The sequence below is a fragment of the Terrapene carolina genome, unplaced genomic scaffold (genome assembly GCF_002925995.2).
Source record: "Terrapene carolina triunguis isolate 2854851 unplaced genomic scaffold, T_m_triunguis-2.0 Scaffold706, whole genome shotgun sequence".
Taxonomy (NCBI): Eukaryota; Metazoa; Chordata; order Testudines; family Emydidae; genus Terrapene; species Terrapene triunguis.
This window is the reverse complement of record NW_020665057.1, coordinates 3011433-3030963: the sequence shown is the minus strand read 5'-3', so window position 1 is coordinate 3030963 and position 19531 is coordinate 3011433. Positions and strand designations below refer to the sequence as shown.

The 19531-nt window shown below is 42.0% G+C and overlaps 1 protein-coding gene across 1 annotated transcript in view; it reads left to right on the top strand.

Annotated features, from left to right (window-relative positions):
• The window catches only part of PPA2 (inorganic pyrophosphatase 2), a 44685-nt gene that overhangs the window by 2317 nt on the left and 22837 nt on the right, over nucleotides 1-19531 (top strand). Inside the window, exons 2-7 of the mRNA XM_026659853.2 lie at nucleotides 312-376; nucleotides 2303-2347; nucleotides 8941-8985; nucleotides 14098-14151; nucleotides 17310-17429; nucleotides 18860-18946. Of these exons, the coding sequence (XP_026515638.1) occupies nucleotides 312-376; nucleotides 2303-2347; nucleotides 8941-8985; nucleotides 14098-14151; nucleotides 17310-17429; nucleotides 18860-18946 (416 nt within the window). The remainder of the gene's footprint in view (nucleotides 1-311; nucleotides 377-2302; nucleotides 2348-8940; nucleotides 8986-14097; nucleotides 14152-17309; nucleotides 17430-18859; nucleotides 18947-19531) is intronic.

The following is a 19531-nucleotide window of genomic DNA, read 5'->3' as shown; positions in this document are numbered from 1 at the left end:
GACCAAGTACTGATTGTGCCCCAGATCCCTAAGTGCCCCCCCCCCCGATTGAACTCACAACCCTGGGTTTAGGGGGCCAATACTCAAACCACTGAGCTATCCCTTCCCCCTATTGCAGGGGTTGATGTATAAATTGACCATTTTATTTGTTACAACTTAAATCCCCCGGCAAAGCAGTGTTTCAATTTAAAATACTCATAGACCCTTGTCTGTCTATAATGATGGAAGCAATAGGGACATATTTATTAGTAATGTGGACATCTTTCAGCATGTTTGGTTTAGATTTGTAACAATTTTTTTTTGTCTCGCAGAGAATGCGGAGGGTAAATATATTTCCCCGTTTCATGACATTCCTCTGTTTGCTGGATCTAAAGAGGTATATGTTAGACTCAAATGCAGTTATTATTTCTTGAAATGGTGGATGTTGTGTCCTCTAATGGTCAAAAAAGCAGGTTGATTTTTTTTTCTTTTCAATAGAAATCTTGTTGTATTTTTAGCAATTACTACAATAGATTCATATATTTTAGGACCAGAAGGGACCTTTATGATCTATGGTGACTTCCTCCATAGTACAGACCATAGAATTTCACCCAGTAATTCCTGCGTTGAGTTCAATAATTTGTGGTGGAACTGGAGTGTGCATTAGAAAGATATGCAGTTTTGATTTAAAGACTTTCAAATTATAAGTCCACCATATCTTTTGGTAAGGTGTTCCAGTCGTTAATTACCCTGACTGTTAAAATTCTGTGCTTATGTGCGCTAATTTAGAATACAGTTTCTGCTGTTACTATTCCTAAATCACTTTTTGTTTCACCAAACCCATGTAAATTGCTATTTTTCTACAGTACCAGCAGCTTTGCAGTAGAAGAGGCTTATACGATACATATTTGTGTGAATGGTATATTTCTTTAATTCCCAAAAGATGTGTTGTAATTTGAAGGCAGCAATAATGCCCAAGAGAGGAGTGGTAATCGCACCTTTGGAGAATTACAAGGCATGAGGTGCAGCCAAGCACTTTCACGTATTGTTAGCCATATTCCCTGGAGTTTCATTATTGCTATAGTGAAATGCCTGTTTTCTATGTCATCTGTGAAAACTGCCAGCCTTCAGTTTAATCTGAGAAGAGGTTTGCTTATTATGGCATACTAGTTCCAAAAAATAGCTTGGGAAATTTTCAGCCTTTAAGGTTTGTTGCCTCAACTGTTCAGTTCATTTGTAGGATGGAACACTGAGAAAAATCTGCAGCCCTATCATGTGCCAAGAGGGGTTTTCCTGAACAGATAAATGCTACATCAATATTGTTCTGTTTAATCATTTAAAACCAGGGCTTGAAAAGTGTACCTGATGCCTTTGTGTAGGAGGACTAAACCTGTTGGTGAGAGGTTGATGGGAAAGACCAGAGTTGGAAGGCCTTACAAGGGAGGTCCAGGGGCCATAACTTTACTAGCACCTCTTACTATCCTTAGCTGCTGGGAGGGAGGAGGGTGCTGACATTTCCACTAAAATGCTGTCCCTGCATCCTCCTTTCAGTCTTTTTTTAAACTTGCCTCTGGCAAGCAGATGTCTGATGAATTTGAAGCTCCTCCCATTCTGGCTGCTGGACAAGAGAAGAAATTTCTGTTTCTTCTGTCCCTCCAGAGCCTCCAGGCTGCTGGGAGAGACATGGGTCTCCACTTTGATCCCTCTTCCAGTCTCCTAGATGCTGTAAGAGGATTGGAGAATGAAGAGGCCTCTGCTACTCTTCCTCCCGTCCAGCCTCTGCCTTTAGGGTCCTCCTCACTTGTGAATAACTCCAATGCCTGCTGCTGTTTATAATGCAATTCACAGCTTTTGCAAGCAGCAGCAGGATGAAACTGACCTGGTTCTTAACAGTTTTGTGGCTGCCTGCTGGGATCTGTAAAGCAGCACTGAAACTGACCGGTCTTAATTTCACTCAGCTGGTGCTTGGCAAAGAAACGAGATTTGTCCATTTCTGATTCAGGAAGATGAAAATGCATCAGTTCACATTTGGAAGGTTATAGCCTTTCAACCCTTAGGAAATTTAATGTTTTTAAAATGAAAGTTACAGTTATAGAGAAATTGATGGCTTAGGTTCCCCCTCGTATTCTCAAGGACTAGCTTGCCACTCATGAGTGGATTTTTCAAGCCCTTTTAAAAACTACTAGTATAGTCTGTGTAGAATCTACAGTGTAGTAATTATTTATAGAAACACCATGGTATTCTTTTCTCTAACATGAATATATTTTGGATTTGACTCCTGTAAGTGAGCGTTCTAAATGCAAATTTTTCTTTTTCTGTATAGGATAAGGAGGTTCCTGCGAAGAGATCAAAGACTAATGGAAGTGAGGTACAGTTTGAAATTATTTTTCATTAAATGTAATTTTGCTATGCTCTAGTTGTAATGGACACATTAGAATAGGGCTTTCAGTCATGGTGGGCAAAATGAGAGCTGTTCAGTACCATGCATCTTTCACTGAATACAACTGATAAACCTTCAAATACAAATGCCATGGGATGAGGGACCTCAAAGGGATTTAAAGTCTCCTGTTCAAATGGGAAAAAAAAGTCATTTTTTTTAATTAATCAAAATGTTCTAAAAGACAAGTGTTTTTATATTTTTCAGTAGAAGCTTCTTTCTGACAGTTGTAAAGTTGATACATTGTATTTTCTCCTATTGCATACAGAAGCCTGCTCAAGTAAACTCTCTTAGGGCTGGTCTATACTTACCTGTTAGTTCAACGGCTGGAAATCGAACTTCCGGGTTCGATTTATCGCGTCTGGTCTGGACGCGATAAATCGATCCCGGAAGTGCTCGCCGTCGACTGTGGTACTCCAGCTCGGCGAGAGGAGTACCGTGGAGTCGACGGGGAGCCTGCCTGCCGCGTGTGGACCGCGTCTGAACCGCGGTAAGTTCGAACTAAGGTATGTCGACTTCAGCTACGTTATTCACGTAGCTGAAGTTGCGTACCTTAGTTCGAATTGGGGGGTTAGTGTAGACCAGGCCTTAGTAAAACATTCCCTATGTGTTCTGACTGCAGAGTAACATAAAAACAATTATAAATCTTTTATTTTAGAGCAGTGGTTTTCAACCTCTTTTCATTTGCAGACCCCAAAAAATTTCTAATGGAGGTGAGGACCCCTTTGAAAATCACTCTCCCAGAGGTCTGCAGACCACAGGTTGAAAACCACTGTGTTAAGGGATATTAAGTATGATGGGCCAAAACCCAGACTTTCCAGCTGTGTTTTGGACTGAAGGCATGTGCTTTTCTGGGATGTGCAGATGTGCACAGTAGAGGAAAGTGCCCTGTGCATGTGCTCAGCGTTGCTCCTGATTAGAGAGAGAATGAGTACCCAAGGTTTGTTTGTGAAGGAGTCTTCTTTTAAATTGGATATTTCTAATAAAGGTTATTGTCATTACTATAAAGGGAAGGGTAACAGCTCTCCTGTGTACAGTACTATAAAATCCCTCCTGGCCAGAGACTCCAAAATCCTTTTAACTGTAAAGGGTTAAGAAGCTCAGGTAACCTAGCTGACACCTGACCCAAAGGGCCAATAAGGGACAAGATACTTTCAAATCTGTTTGTGCTCTTTGTTTTGGGGGTTGTTCGCTCTTGGGACTGAGAGGGACCAGACATCAATCCAGGTTCTCCAAATCTTTCTGAATAAGTCTCTCATATTTCAAACTTGTAAGTAAACAGCCAGGCAAGGCGTGTTAGTTTATCTTTGTTTTCTCAACTTGTAAATGTACCTTTTACTAGAGTGTTTATCTCTGTTTGCTGACTTTGAACCTAAGGCTAGAGGGGGGTCCTCTGAGCTCTTTAAGTTTGATTACCCTGTAAAGTTATTTTCCATCCTGATTTTTACAGAGATGATTTTTACCTTTTTCTTTAATTAAAAGCCTTCTTTTTAAGAACCTGATTGATTTTTACTTGTTTTTAGATCCAAGGGGGTTGGATCTTGATCCACCAGGAGTTGGTGGGAGGAAGGAGGGGGGATGATTAATTTCTCCTTGTTTTAAGATCCGAGGGGTTTGGATCTGTATTCACCAGGGAATTGGTGAAGAGTTTCTCAAGGCTTCCCAGAGAAGGGAATTAGCTTTGGGAATGGTGGCAGCGGACCAGATCTAAGCTGGTAGTTAAGCTTAGAAGTTTTCATGCAGGCCCCCACATTTGTACCCTAAAGTTCAGAGTGGGGAAGCAGCCTTGACAGTTGTCTTGGGACCTAAGTGGGGGCATGGAATCATTTTAAGTATTGAGTAGAATGCGAAAGAAAGAATTCATATTTTAAGGCCCAGATTTTCAAATATGGGTTCTTAAAGATGGGCTCTTAAATCCCTATTTAGGCACTGAAATAAGTTCTGAGTAACCAGCAATTATTAGACAATATCTATGTGACCAATCAATTGTATTTCAAATACCGCTAAATGGGATTTTAACTAGACAGAGCCACTCTCATGGTCTGGTTTCTAGCAGCACTTGAAATATTATTTCCTGCCACTGGTATGGTTCTGTGTACCATCCTTACACGTCCATCCGCTCACACATACACATTAATTCTCTCCCACTCATAATTCTTTTAACCCACAAATACCAGTTATATGTACTATTTAGATTTCAGGCTTTTTTTCTAATGCTGACTTAAGAATTATTTAGGAAGGTACACAGTCATTTATAAATGCGAATAAAAGATAAAACATAAGGAGGAGTTATATGGCTGTTGAAAACGGGTGATGAGGCTATGAATTATAACTCTAGCAGGCAGTCATGTATTCTGTTTCTTATCTGTCTAAGCAGTGTGTGACAATATCTGATCCTGATCATCTTGCAGAGCCTGTTCTACAAAATGGTTAAAACTATATGAAACTTCTGAGCTGTAACTTTAATATTTATACTTTAATATTTTTCTCATTTAGTGGAAATCTTCTTAAACTTGACTAAAACAACATCATTATTTCCTACATGCTATGTTCGATCTATAGCCCTGATCCTACAGATGTCCTCGGAGGATCAGTCTAATATAGTGCTTAGTTAGAAGTTTAACTTCATTGAGTATTGTTTTTGCAAATCTTACATATGTTTTCTTTCATCCAAAAGGATCTCAAAATGCTTCACAAAAGTGGGTATATTACAAATTATGAGTACAGTATGTAATTCACTCACTCAGAGATAGATAGAAATAAAAGAATTACTTTGCTCACCTTTTTAAAACATAGCCATGTCTAAGATGAAGCATAGAAACTTTTTAACACCACCCAGTAATATTACACAGCAGTTTAGGACAGGAATACTATATTCAGTTGAAATGGCAAGAGACGTTATGGATACAAATTGTACAATAGATAACCAATCTGGCTACTTTTCCTAATCCCATGAAAAGTGGCATAGCTTTTTTTAATAAGCACATGTACTCAGGATCTTGCTTATTTGTTGGCACTTCCAGCAGTACGGTGCCTCCTAAAACCATATGTTAAATTATACTAGTCAAGTGTTTCTCTGGTAAATAATGTACATCCAATGGCAGTTTAGATATAGAAAATAGAAATAATTTGGCATAAGTCTCCTGTTTATCAGATTTATTTAAAATTGTTCTGAGCACTTGTGATATTGAAAAGGGGACTACAAAATATTGGTCTATCTTTTGATATGCTTAATTCAGTTCTTCACTGCAGTATGGAGATACATCTTAGCAGTTTGCAAGATCAACTTGCTTTGGTTTGTTCTAATAAAAGGTTTCCCCAACTTTTTCCTGGTATGAGGCGTCTTTTCGTAGTGAGGCCATATCATGGGCCACCTTCCTTTCCAAACTCTGATTTACTCTCAGATTTGCAATCACGTCAACCCTGTGTAACTACTGTAATTGGTAGCATGGAAAAGAGAATAAAGAAACTATTTATATATTTGAACTACTTAATGAGTTGGGTATGGCTGCTTTCCAGATGTTAGGGAAGATAATTACCTTTCGTCTCAGATCATTACCATCTTGTAATCTGAACCTGTGCTTTGTTTTAAGTACTACAAGCACTGAAAATTCACTCTCGCCCAGGTAAGTAGATGTGAAAAGCATCAAAAGTTTCAAATCTCCATCTGTGAATGCTGGATGTTCTTCCTATAGTTGCAGTCACAATTCTGTCAGGTGCTGGTTCTGTGGTCTTCAGGGTATATCTACACTGCAATTAAAAACCCCTAGCTGGCCTGTGCCAGGTGACTCAGGTTCACAGGGCTTGGGCTAAGGGGCTGTTTAATTGCGGTGTAGACATTTGGGCTTGGGCTGGAGCCCGGACTCTAGGACCCCGTGAGGGATCAGCTGGCCCAGGCCAGCTGAGGTTGTCTGATTGAAGTGTAGACATTCCCTTAGTGTCTTGTTGCGGGCAAGTTCCTAGGGGCCATAGTTGTCTTTTAAAGATAAATCTGAAATGTCGCTCCCTGCTGCAGTGAAAGGGCTTCTAACCAGCTCATCGTTGTATGTGTCTTTGATGTTTTATTCACAGATGTTCTGTTTTCAGATGAGTCAGGTGTTCTTGAATACATTCTTTTACTTCAAATGGGAAGATGTTTGTTGGCTTCAGTGAGAAAATTATCTAGGCACGTCAAGATTATCCTTATTTACTCGCAGAGTCCCCTAAGTTTGTTTTTTTTCTTAAATCAGGGCATCAGACATGTTCTCTCTGTTAAATAGCATCACAGGCTGTCCTTGCAAACTCAAGCTGAGTTCCCTCTGTCAAGTGAAAACTTCTGGTAAATAAGCCAGCTGGGTGAGCCATAAGGGGTCATCAAAACAGGCGGGCGAGGCAAGTGAGTGACTTGACAGAGAGACTGGCACTTTGGGAGGGAGTTCAAAAAGGTGTGTCGGTGCTTTCTCATGATAAAGCCAAGACATACCAGTGTGAAGGAGGAACTTGGCAGCGTTGATCACGCAGCACAGCAAAAACATTAGGATTCATGGGATAAGCTCTAAGGAAGTTAACTGTCTTCCCAGCAGCATCCTTCATGTTTTTCAGATGTGCTGGTGATTTCCTCGTGATTAGGGCCTCCTGGTCTATACAAGGAGCCATTGGTGCTACAAAGCAGCTATGTGTAACCAGACCTCTGTGATGCCATTGCTTGTGCTCCATCTGTGGAGACCATCACAATGTTCCCACTCAGGAACGCTTTCCGTACGATATTTGAAAAACTTCCCCTGCAGTTGTGCAGGTTAGCAGAGACGGAGAACAAAGAAAGTCATCTTGCACTCAGCCACCAGATTAATATCTAACCTAGGAGAGAGAGTTTGCAAAGGAAGCCACATCAGTGAATTAATTAGACTTAACTGCAAAGAAATAGTTGCTTCAAGCTTGAGAAGATTGATGCTACATTTTCACCAATCGCAGAGATTCTTCTTGGTCCTGGATCTTTCACAATTTTAAAGTGTCCAATTAGGTGCTTATCTTGTCACTGAACATCACTGAAACCAATTCTTTGTACAGCTTGAAGTAAAAACTCTTCCCTTGTGCTATCAGACTCCCCTTCGCTTTTCAGTGCAAAGACTCACAAGATGAGATGCCTGCCTGCCTGTTGACTTCAGAGTGGACATTGTACTTTTTTGGCCATGTAGCTTATACTGGAAAAACTCCAGAGGCTTGTTTTTCAGGCCAGAGTGTTTGGTCTCTAGATATAGCTGGAGATTGTTGGTTTGATTTTCATTGGCCAGCACCTCATAGCAAGTGATACATTGGGGATGGGGCTTATATTGTGAACAAGTCCATAGTAAGCACATATCCATATATCTGTGATCATGTTTCATGATAGTCCTTCTTTTCATCCCTCTTTTCTCTTCTGTAGTTGAAGGCACTGGGCTGTGGCTTGCTCTGTTCACTCTCCCTTAGAACTTTGGCTCAGGCCTGTGATGAGAGTTGGTAAAATCACAAATGAGCAGCAGCTGCATTAAATAGTCACAGAAGAGAAGCAGTTGAAGTATAGCTGGTGTCTTCTATCTCTGCCCTTGTCATGTTACAAAGCTTAAGTGAGGTATGTCAGCAGGTCCAGAATGCCTTTTATTTTTTTTTTTAAATTATATTTTCCAAAAGCACTTTGCTGTACAAGTGGCTAGAGTAACTGCAGACTTTTTCTGGAAAAGCTCACCATCCTTTTTGTTCCTCATTTTATCTCCTCCTCTTCCCATCGGTTTTGTTCTCTTCCTCATTCTCGGCACAGGCTGCCCTGCGTTCTGCTTCCTCTTCTACTCAAAATTGGTTTATCCCTTAAAAAGTTCTGCAGCAGCCACTAAACTCTCAATTTCCCATACCCCAGGCAAAAATCAAATTTCTTCACCTCTCTTTTTCCCCCCCCCCCATTCAAAAGAGGTTCTAATCCCTGCCCCGCATCCACTGGTCACAGGATCAGGAGCTCAGCAGGACTGGGGAAGGAAGTGAGCAGCTCAGCTGGGAAAGGGTGATTTACCAAGAGGAGAGGAGGGTTGTTTGTGAGAAGGCAGCTTGTAGGGAGGTGGTCCAGGAAAGGAGCCAGAAACAGATTTCTTCAAGTAAACTATTTGCAGCCCTGTTTCCTCCTTCTCCTGCCCTTCCTGAAACTGCTCCTTTGGTATGGGTTGTTCTTATATGTCATAGACAAAATATTGTAATTTAAGAGATACTACTAAATATTTTTTAAATTGTTTTCTTCCTGTTGGCATATTGTATCTTAGAAACTAGAAAATGTAATTCTTTAATTTTTCCCCACTTGGCAACCAATGATTCCCCCTCTCAGCTCCCAGGGTATTTAATGGAGCATAAGTGAAAATGACTGTACTCTATAGTAACGTGAATGAACAATACAGTCTCGGTTCTTATATATAAGTAGAGAATCTGTGTGTCCCTGAGAACTGAGAGGATCCAGCTAACATGGGCTGTCCCTGTCTGTATTACAAAAAAATGTTTTGTCCTGTTTTTTCCCTACTCCCCAGCAGACTGGTCTTCCAAAGAAGCCACCACCCAGCAGAGCTGGTGAAACTGTAAGTAGGCGGTGTGAACAAATATGCACCTCAGGGGCCACCTCCATCCAGGTCTATCATACAGCCTGCCCTCCACGAAGCCCCTCACACACACGTATGAGAGTCTGCACCATGTGGAATTTGGGGCATTGCTCCAAGTGGCGAGCCTAGAGGGTGCTCACCATGTACAGGAGGCACCCGTCAGACCAGGGTTGGCATCTGTACTTCTGCTTGCTTCCCCTGTAACAGTGGAGGGCAGCACGTTGTGGAAAGCCATAACGGATGGTGGAAGCAAGAGATAGTCATGGGTGAAAAGGCAGGACTGAGTCTGTGATGGAGAGAATAAGAGGGGATGCTGGGAAGATATAAGGGTGAAATCTAGGAAGGGAAGGGAGAGGAGAATGGAGAAGAGAAAGTGAGGGAAATGAAGAGAAGACACAACATAGAATATATGAGGGAGGAATGAGCAGCCTTTTCTCTCTTCCCTTTCATCTCCAGCTGTCAAATCCTCCTGTACATACCTCCCTAATCCCCACTAAAACCGTCCCCTCATGAACCCTCTGCACCCAGGGCAAGGGCTCTGGTTCATCCCTGGAAAAAATTGATTGTCCCATAAACAAACTGTTTTTATTTTTAAACATAAGGATTGCATGAAGCTATTAAACTCTTGTAAACATCCGCAGCAGCTGAAACTTGGGCAGCTCAACCTCTGAGGCCTTTTGATTTTTTTTTTTTTTTTTTTTGGCATATGAATTAATCTATTAAATTTGTTATATTTAGTGCTCTTGACCATTTGTGTTCAACTGATATCAGAAATCCTGAGGGCCAGATTCTTGTCTGCAATAAATCAATGTAGCTTCACTGAAATAACTTATGCTACACCAATTTACGCTAGCTGAGGCTCTGGCCCTGAGAGTCTTCCTTGACTCACTGCAGGCCTGAAGTAGTTCGAGATCAATTTAGGTTTTCAAAAAATCTCTGTATTCTCCAGATGCCACAGTTATAGATGGAGTCAGGAAAATGCGCAGTTACAACACAGGTGTACGGATAAATCTCCTGCAGTCTCCTTCACAACAAAAATAAGGTTCTGGTGGCAATGAAAGTTTATCCTGTAATATTTCAGCAAGACTTTATAGGTCCTTTTCCTGTTGTAATTACGAAAGTCAAAATGATTATTTGTTTAGTCTTGTTTTTTTTTTTTTTTTTTTTTTAAGAGCTCCACACCAGAATTGGCCTTAATATTTTTGGAGTGGGCCCGTTAAACAGCGTTTTGCCATCTCTCCCCTACTGCGAGAGCCTGTCCACCATGATCGCAATGCTATGCAGTAAGCCCAGTGGTTCTGGGGGAGAGTTAGAGATGGTTGTCAGACACCCCCCATAACTGAATCCTTGCATTCCTGTCCTTATCTGCTCTTGTCTCTTTTGTCACTTCCATCCCAATTTTGTCTCCCTCAGTGCTGCCAGGTTTGAACTATGTTCTTTCTTAACTTCTTTCATAACTATGTTCTCTTTCTTCAAGATGCTCTTTACCCAGGGAATATTCTCACTGAACTGATTCTTAAGGACTCTGTGCTTTCTTCCTTGCTTATTAGCTTAGGTTGTGGACTTTTCAGGAGATGGATTCTGTCTTATCAATTTGGACAGCACATTGTGGGCATGACCATTATACAAATTAATATAGAATGTGTTTTGGGATCTTCTGGCTATGGGAGGACTGTGAATTACTTGTGACCTTGAGGAAAAATCAGTGAGAGGTGACTGTTGAGATTCCCTCTTGCACTTTTTAGTTCATCTCTCAAATTTGGGGAAGAGGGTGCAAATTTGGGACTGCAGAGGCTGGCGTTGATCAGACTATTGTACCAGCTCTGGAAATGTATTTGTTCGTTAATACAGCAGATCACTAGGAGCAAAAATCCGGGTGCTTCATGTCAGTTTCAGGGTTAACTGCACCTTTGACACTATTTCCCCCCGCCAACCCAGTCTTCCTTAAGCACCCACTTAAGGTTTAGGCTCCCAGCAATCACTTCTCTTGTGTGGAGACCCGTGTGTCTCTCCGTCCAGACTGTGGGTTAGGCTTGCAGTCCCTCTACACCTCACTGTGATATCCCCAGCAAGCCAGTCTGGCTCACAGCCAGAACCTGTGTTGCTTTCTGTCCAAAGGCTATGAACAGCATATTGCCAGCAGTTACAAGTTATCTCACAGCTCTTTCTAAGTAAGCACAGCTATTCTTAAGGTAAAAGCATCACAGAGGAAACATATAAAAACAATCAAAGTTCCTACATGCTTATCAGAGATCACTCCAACTCCAGCTTAGAGCTCTGGTAGATGTCAGTCTTTGCAATCCTTCTAGGGGTTGGGTTCTCCTAGGAACCAAGGTCCTGTCTGTTTGCTGAATCAAAAGAAAGCCATGCATTAGTTTAAACTCAGCCTGTTTTGTACTAAAAGCCCTTTCTTTGTCTGTTGGTCTCTGGAAAAAGCAGTTTGAACTGGTAAATGCAAACCTTCTCAGGGAGAGGTATCTTTCTGGAGGTGTTTACAACCTGAGTGATTCTCCTTAATCACCAACCCCACTGTTTTTATTTCCTGGAGGAACTGTGGTAGCCCATCCCCCTGGAGTTGAATACAGCCCTTGGCCCACAATGATACAAAAACCATACCTCAACTCAATACAATGTGGTCCCCAAAGATATTGCATGAGGTTGCAATATCTATTACACATTTTACATTCATGTAAGAAGTGTCTCTTAGGGTCCTAGGCAAGGTGACATTTTGGGACAAATTCAAGCCTGGTGCAACTCCAATGAAGTCAGTTTGGTGGTTCATCTTTCTTTTTAAGAAATCATGTTAGGCTTTGTCTACACGGGCACTTTCGTCGTTAAAACTTGTGTCGCTCAGGGGTGTGAAAAAACACCCCCCTGAACAACAAAAGTTTTAACAATGAAAAGCACTGTTGTGGACAGTGCTTCATCGGCGGGAGCCGCGCTCCCGATGAGGAAGCTACTGCCCCCCGTTGGAGGTGGTTTTATTTTGTTGCCAGGAGAGCTCTCTCCTGGCAATTTAAGAGCAGCTACACAGTGCACCTTACAACGGCATGGCTGCAGCAGCATGGCCATGCCGTTGTAAGGTGCGCTGTGTAGACATAATCTTAGTTTCTGCAAAGGAGTGGTGTGTCTGTCATTGAGTGGAGCAGTAGCACTGTGATGCATCTTTAATGTAAACAGAAATGTTATAATCAATAATACACCATGAATAAATATTTTTATTTTTGCCGTTGCTTTATGTTTTCTGACATTTCTGTTACACAGAATGAATGAACTCACACGGAAAATGATTAAAAGACAAAAACACCACATCACCCGTGGGTGAACACTTCTCACAGAGTGATTGTTCTCTACCTGACCTATCAGTCCTCGTCCTCAAAAGAAACCTGCACAACACTTTCAAAAGACGAGCCTGGGAGCTTAAATTCATAACTTTGGTCGACACTAAAAATCATGGTCTTAATAGAGACACTGGATTTATGGTATATTATAATACTCTATCACCCACTAACAGTCCTTCCTCTGCTGCTCTCCCCTCCCCCTCCACCCTTTCTCTCCTTATGACTAGAGGGGTGTAATTGGGCCACTTCACTTTGAATCATCCCTTGAGATATGTATTAACTACTTATGCTAAACAATCAATTCAGGCCTTATATTTAGCAGTGACACTTTGAGATAGGGCAGGTCTACAGGTCTCGCAGCAAGGGAGATTTAGGTTGGACATTAGGAAAAACTTCGTAACTGTCAGAGTGGTTAAGCGCTGGAATAAATTGCCTAGGGAGGTTGTGGAATCTACATCATTGGGGATTTTTAAGAGCAGATTGGACAAACACCTGTCAGGGATGGTCTAGATAATACTTAGTCCTGCCACGAGTGCAGGGGACTGGACTAGATGACCTCTTGAGGTCCCTTCCAGTTCTATGATTCTACACTTAAATTGAAGCGGTGCTGCTGTAGCATTTCAGTGAAGACAATACTATGCTGATGGGAGAGCTTCTCCTGTTGGCATAGTTAATCCACCTCCGCAAGAGCCGGTTACTGTGTTGACAGGAGAAGCCCTCCCATCGACTGTCTACACCAGGGGTTGGGTTGGTATAACTGTGTCAATTAGGGTTGGGGATTTTCACACCTCTGAGTGACGTATTTATCCCAATGTAAGTTTGTAGTGTGACCTGGCCTTAGTTTCCCAGACCTGAAGAAGAGCTCTGTGTAAGCTTGAAAGCTTGTCTGTCCCACCAACAGAAGTTGGTTCAATAAAAGATATTGCCTCACCCATCTTGTCCCACCGAAAATAAGGCATAGGAATACAGGAATTGCCATATGGATCAGAGCAGTTTTGCCCAGTATCCTACACTCAACACTGGCTGGTACCAGCTGCTTCAAAGCAAAGTGCAAGAAACCCTGCAGTAAGCAATTATGTGATAACCTGCCCCTAGGGATAATTTCCTCTTAACCTGCATTAATTAGAGGTTAAATTTTGCCCTATTCTATTCTCTGTTGGATCTTAGATACTACGGAGATGAGTGTGATATGAGCATCTTCCAGTAGTGCATTTAGCACTGTAACTACCCATCTGTCACTTGTTGTTTGTTCTCCTACCCTCTCCCCAGAGGGCGAAGCGTTTGCACTGTAGTGTCTTGACAGAGTATGTGGGGTTATTTTGTTCTGTGTTTATGCTTGAGTTTATATTCCTTCCAAAACGCCTGTTTCTTTTTTAAATATCCATTTTATCTAAAATGTCCAATCCTTTTTGAATCCTGCTAAGCTGTGGGCTTCAATGATATTCTGTGGCCATGGGTTCCACAGGCAAATTGAGCATTGTGTGAAGAAATATATCATAGACCAGACTGAAAAGCATCATGGAGATTTCTAAGTCTTCCTTAATAGTTACCCTGTCTTCTACTTTTGGGGAAGATGGAATAATGTGAGGAAACCATAGTGTTGTAAATATGTTGCATCTAGAAAATTAAATGTCTGAGTTGTCAGTGTCTGCAAGTATTGCTGTCAGATACAGAAGAAATAACTTATCACACAAAATGTTTATCACCAACTTAGCTTTATTTTAAATACTTCAATTTTTTTTCTTTTTAGGTAGTGTTTAACATGGTTGTAGAAGTGCCTCGCTGGTCAAATGCTAAAATGGAGGTAATTAAAAAAACAACCTTGGTTTATTAAATATATAGATATTTGCAGAATTGATGGTGATGTAATCGTTTCCAACATTTTAGAAAGTCAGTTTATTCAGTTGTATCCTTATATGTAAAATTCTTACTACTAGAATGTTCTTTTGTGGTTATTCATGCTGACGTTTTTCTTGTAGCTAAAAAAAATTAGGGGCCTAGTTTTGTCTCTCTTACTCGCATTGAGTATTTCCTTATTCCTTAATAACCCCATTGATTTCAAGGCGCAGAGTAAGGTGCTATTCAACATGAATAAGAGGGGCAGAACAGGATAGTTGCAGGATAGTGTCCTGAACTCAATCTTCCTCTCAAATACACAGGTACCGTAACTTATTTAATTTTGGATTTAATCCCTCCATGATCTTTACTGGTGAATAAATTATAGTGTGCCAGTCCTAATCTTGACCTCTCTGTATTGGTGATCGAAAAGCATCATATTTAATCTAAGAGCAGTTGTTGGCACTTAGTTACTTTTGAAGGTTTTTTTTTTTCTTCCTTGGAAATGAGCTTTTGAAATTTTAAAAGTAGAGCCTGATTGGAGCATTCCTCTGCGGTGTGACAATACAAAAGCTTAGGCGTGCTTTATTTGTATTGTAGGTAAAACATTTCCTAGATTGTACAGGAACTAGCTTGTTCCCTTGGTAATATATAAATTTCAGGGCTCCCTTCCCCAAGGTTTTATGAAAGTTTGGGGGTAAGCTGTTAAGTCTTACCTGTGCTGGTGCCCTGTCCAGAACCTAATTTTTTTCCTGATCCTGAAATGACTTCGAAAGTTGGATTATAAATTATGTTCACTATGACCGTTCATACTTGTAGGAATAATGCTGCTATTTTTTTTTCTTCTGTCAAATCACCTTACATTTTAAGATGACGTCAGGGGAAGGTTGAGTCCACTTGCCAAATGTTCTAATTTCACTGCACCATTTAAAGGCTTAACTTGAAATCTGGGTTGTTTTTAAACATATTTTATTTTCTTACCTAACACTTCACTTGACCTCCGGTGGTAAAGAGACACCTGCCATCCCATTAGAATTAGGTTCCAATATGGCTTGACATCCTTGTCTGGCTTCTCCACCTCTGACTACTTGCAAGAGACAAGAAATAGCTGCCTTTACTTTGTCATGCCAGCTGATCAAATAACTGCTAGGATATGGAAATTCTTAGAACACCACATTGGCAGAGATTATATTGGTGCCCACCAGATTTCTGTCCTAACCCAGCGGTGGGCAAATTACGGCCCTTCAGACGTTTTAATCTGGCCCTCAAGCTCCCGCCAGGGAGCGGGGTCCAGGGCTTGCCCCACTCTGGCGCTCCAGCTGGGGAGCAGGGTCAGGGGCTTGCCCCACTCCATGAGGCTCCTGGAAGCAGCAGCATGTCCCCCTTCCGGCTCCTACACGTAGGGGCAGCCAGAGGGCTCCGCACCCAGGAACCACGGCCAATGGGAGCTGCAGGGCAGCGCCTGCGGACAAGGCAGTGCACAGAGCTGCCTGGCCGCGCCTCCGGAGGGGGAACATGCCGCTACTTCTGGGAGCTGCTTGAGGTAAACGCTGCTTGGAGCCTGCACCTCTGACCCCCTCCCATGCCCCAGCCCTGATCCCCTTCCCACCCGCCAAACCTCTCGGTCCCAGCCTGGAACACCCTCCTACACCCCGAACCCCTCATCCCCAGCCCCACCCCAGAGCCCGCACCCCCAACCAGAGCCCTCACCCCCTCCCACACCCCAACCCCCAATTTCATGAGAAATCATGGCCCGCCATACAATTTCCATACCCAGATGTGGCCCTTGGGCCAAAAAGTTTGCCCACTCCTTTCCTAACCCCTTCCCTGGTCCCAGACACCATCCTTCAGATTGGACCATGGTAGGAAGCCAAAATTAGACATAGATCACCACACATCTGTGACTCCTGGACTGCTCCTCCCTTCATGGGAAGATTTTCTTATCTGATCTAAAGAATTTAAGAAACAAAGTTATTGAAACTTGCCTCCCCTGCTCCATCTTACTAGACCACATTTCCTGCATGTCACTCTGCCCCAACAGTTCACATAGTTTCCTGTTGGCCTTCCTTGACTTCCTTGAGGTCATTCTCATTTTTGCATTGCCAGCAGCCTCTTCCAAGACACTCTGGCAACATCAGGCAGGGGCCAAATTATTTTGCTCAGTTACATCGCTGTACATCTGGAGAAACATCACCAATCTCGGTGGTGTTACTCCATATTTTCACCGGTAGGATTTGGCCAAATGCAGGGTAAAATCCTGACTGAAACCAGAATTGCACAATCAGTCACAACTTTTGGAGCATGCTTTGGGTTTATACAAGAAGCAGACCTATAATTAGAGGCACAATGTCCAGCTCTGACCTGGTGTAAATGGGTGCAACCCCTTTGGAAATCTATGGGCCAATTTCAGTGGTGATTTAAATGGTGGTGTATGTCACATGCTTAGAGAACATGTGTAGGTGGTAAAGTCAGACTCGTCTACTTGGGGAAACTGGCCAGAATAGCTCTTGTGGAATAAGCTATTTTGCAATAGATCCCCATGCGGAGACACTTATTTCAGAACAAGAGTGCCTTTTTCTGATTTAACTTAATCTGCTTCCAATCTTGCACCAATTTGGTGTTCATTGGGTGTGCAGAATGAGTGTACAGAACAAGTGTAACTTCTATACTATGGGTAGAGAAAACAGATGGAGGAAAACAACTAACAGTTAAAGCAGTTTTCCCATCATTGTCAACCCCCTGTTGTCTGATCAGCTTGGGCCCCTATTTATGTTACTGCTGAATTTGGCCCATAAAGTGCAGAGCTTCAAACCTAGGTCCCCTTCAGTATTTGTAGCTGATTATGACCGACTCCTTATAATGATACGCCTTTGCTTGTCTGGGTCCAGCTTTTTTTTTTTTTTTTTTTTTTGCCATGAATACTTCACACCAAAGCTTAAAACATTAATAGCAAGTCAGATTTTTGAACGTGACCCTGGAGAGTTAGTGAGGCTATCACACTTTCCAAACCTCAAGCATGCTCTCCCCACTGCCCAAAATGCAACTTCTTACCCAGTTGGGTACAGGATTAATTGCTGTGCATTTTAGAATTCTTTTCTCACTCTCTCTCTTTCACAATCTGCTTAGATTGCCACCAAGGAACCATTGAATCCCATTAAACAAGATATAAAGAGAGGCAAGCTTCGATATGTGGCCAATATCTTTCCTCACAAGGGTTATATATGGAATTATGGTGCCCTCCCTCAGGTAACATTTTTGTTATAATGGTGAAACCTTCCTGTCTTCTGAGTAAATTGCCTTATAAATCCTGAGCATTGCCTGAATGCAAATAAGTTGCAAGAACGACGTTTTTGTTTGATAGATTTGTAAATTAGGAATTTTTTATGCAGAGCTTTAGTGTGTCCATAAATTTTGATCAGAATTGGGGCGTATGTATAAATGTGTGTGCTATTTCAGGAAGGAGTTAAGTATTTAAGGAACCTTGAATTTATATTTTTTTACTTCCCTGTACTATGTGACAGGATTATGCTGTCATCTTCCTGTCATTCAAAAGTACTTAAACCAAGTAGTAGTAACATTTTTTCCCCTTACACAAAGTTGAGGTAGTAAATTCATGTAGGCCATTCATATTTGGCAGTGTAAATAATACACCTCTACCCCGATATAACATGACCTGATATAACACAAATTCAGACATAACGCGGTAAAGCAGCGCTCCGGGGGAGGAGGGGAGCGGGGCTGCGCACTCCGGTGGATCAAAGCAAGTTCGATATAACGCGGTTTCATCTATAACGTGGTAAGATTTTTTGGCTCCCGAGGACAGCGTTATATCGGGGTAGAGGTGTAATTGGAATCTCTTAATCTCTTTGACAAAGGAAAAAAATATAGTGACTTTTGTTTTTGGGTTAAACTAGTTTTGTTTTTGGGTTAGTTATTTTGATTCATTTCACTTTGAATCTTCAGACTTGTTTGATCATATTTCATTTAAAATTTTGTTTTGTGTTTATAAACAGTGGCTGAAATTCCATATTTGGTGACAATAAGGATTTAGATGTTTGCTCACGATTTAGATGTTTGCTCATCAGCAACCAGTGGGGAATTACTTGAGGGTGCCTTGGAAGAAATTTCACCACAAGGCTCTTTTACCTCTTCCCAAAATCCATATTTTTTGGTGGGTGGGTGGGGGCGTGTTTTTTCCCTCTCATTTCTAGTAGATTCATTACTTCAAACACGGAAAAGAAAAATCCCCAAATTGAAACAATTACCTACTTCAGAGTATATAAAAGTCACAAAAAACAAAGTCACTTATAGCAGGAAAATAGCTACGGATGGCAAACTTTTTCTAAAAGTGGAAATAACTAAGTTTTAAAACAATCCCCTTTAATTAAAAAAACCCACCAACAAAATGTTGAGCATATCTTTAGAAACACATCCAATTTTGACTTAGCATTTGTACCTGAAGAGGGACTTAAATCCCAGACCCTCAGATTAAAAGGCTGGTGGTCTACCAGCTATTTTATCCGGGCTCATAAAATCTACCATCTTTCTTGAGCTAAGCATGCCTATTGCCAGAAAAAGGAGAGGCTGTAACTTTATTTACTGGTGTTTTATTAATCTCTGTAATTTATAGGTAAACTAAGGAATTGTGATTGGAGTTTAATTATTGTGTTTAACAGACTTGGGAAGATCCACACCATAAAGATAAGGATACAGGATGCTGTGGTGATAATGATCCCATTGATGTGTGTGAAATAGGCACAAAGGTTTGTCTTAATAAACACGGTTATTTTAATATTTTGGTAGAATGGAGAGGGGCAAGGTGGAAGCAATTGACCAGAGGGAAGAGGTTACACTATTTATTTGCGGTTGGGGGATGACCAAAGTACAGGGCCGGCCTTAGGGAAAATGGTACCCTGGGCGAACTTGCATTTTGGTGCCCCTGGCCTTGTGGGTGTGGTGCCCCCTCATTGCCCCTGGTCCCCCATGGGCTTCCCACCCTGCCTTCCCCCCAAAACCTTGCACTGTGCCACCTTCACCTCAATGCCTGCACCCCAACCCCTGCACTGGCATGCCCCCTCACCCCAACACTTGCATTCCCCTCTTGTGCCCCTAACCCCTGCACTGTGCCACCTTCACCCCAATGCCTGCTCCCCCTCCTTCACCCCAATTCCTTCTCCCCCTTCACTCCCAACCTCTTCCCCCTTCTGCACCCCAACACCTGCCCCCTCCTGTGCCCCTACCTCCTGCACTGTTCCTCCTTCACCCCAACCCCTGCACTCCCCTTCTGTGCCCTAATCCCTGTACCCCTTCACTCCTACCCCCTGCACCTCCCTCCTGAGCCCCTAACC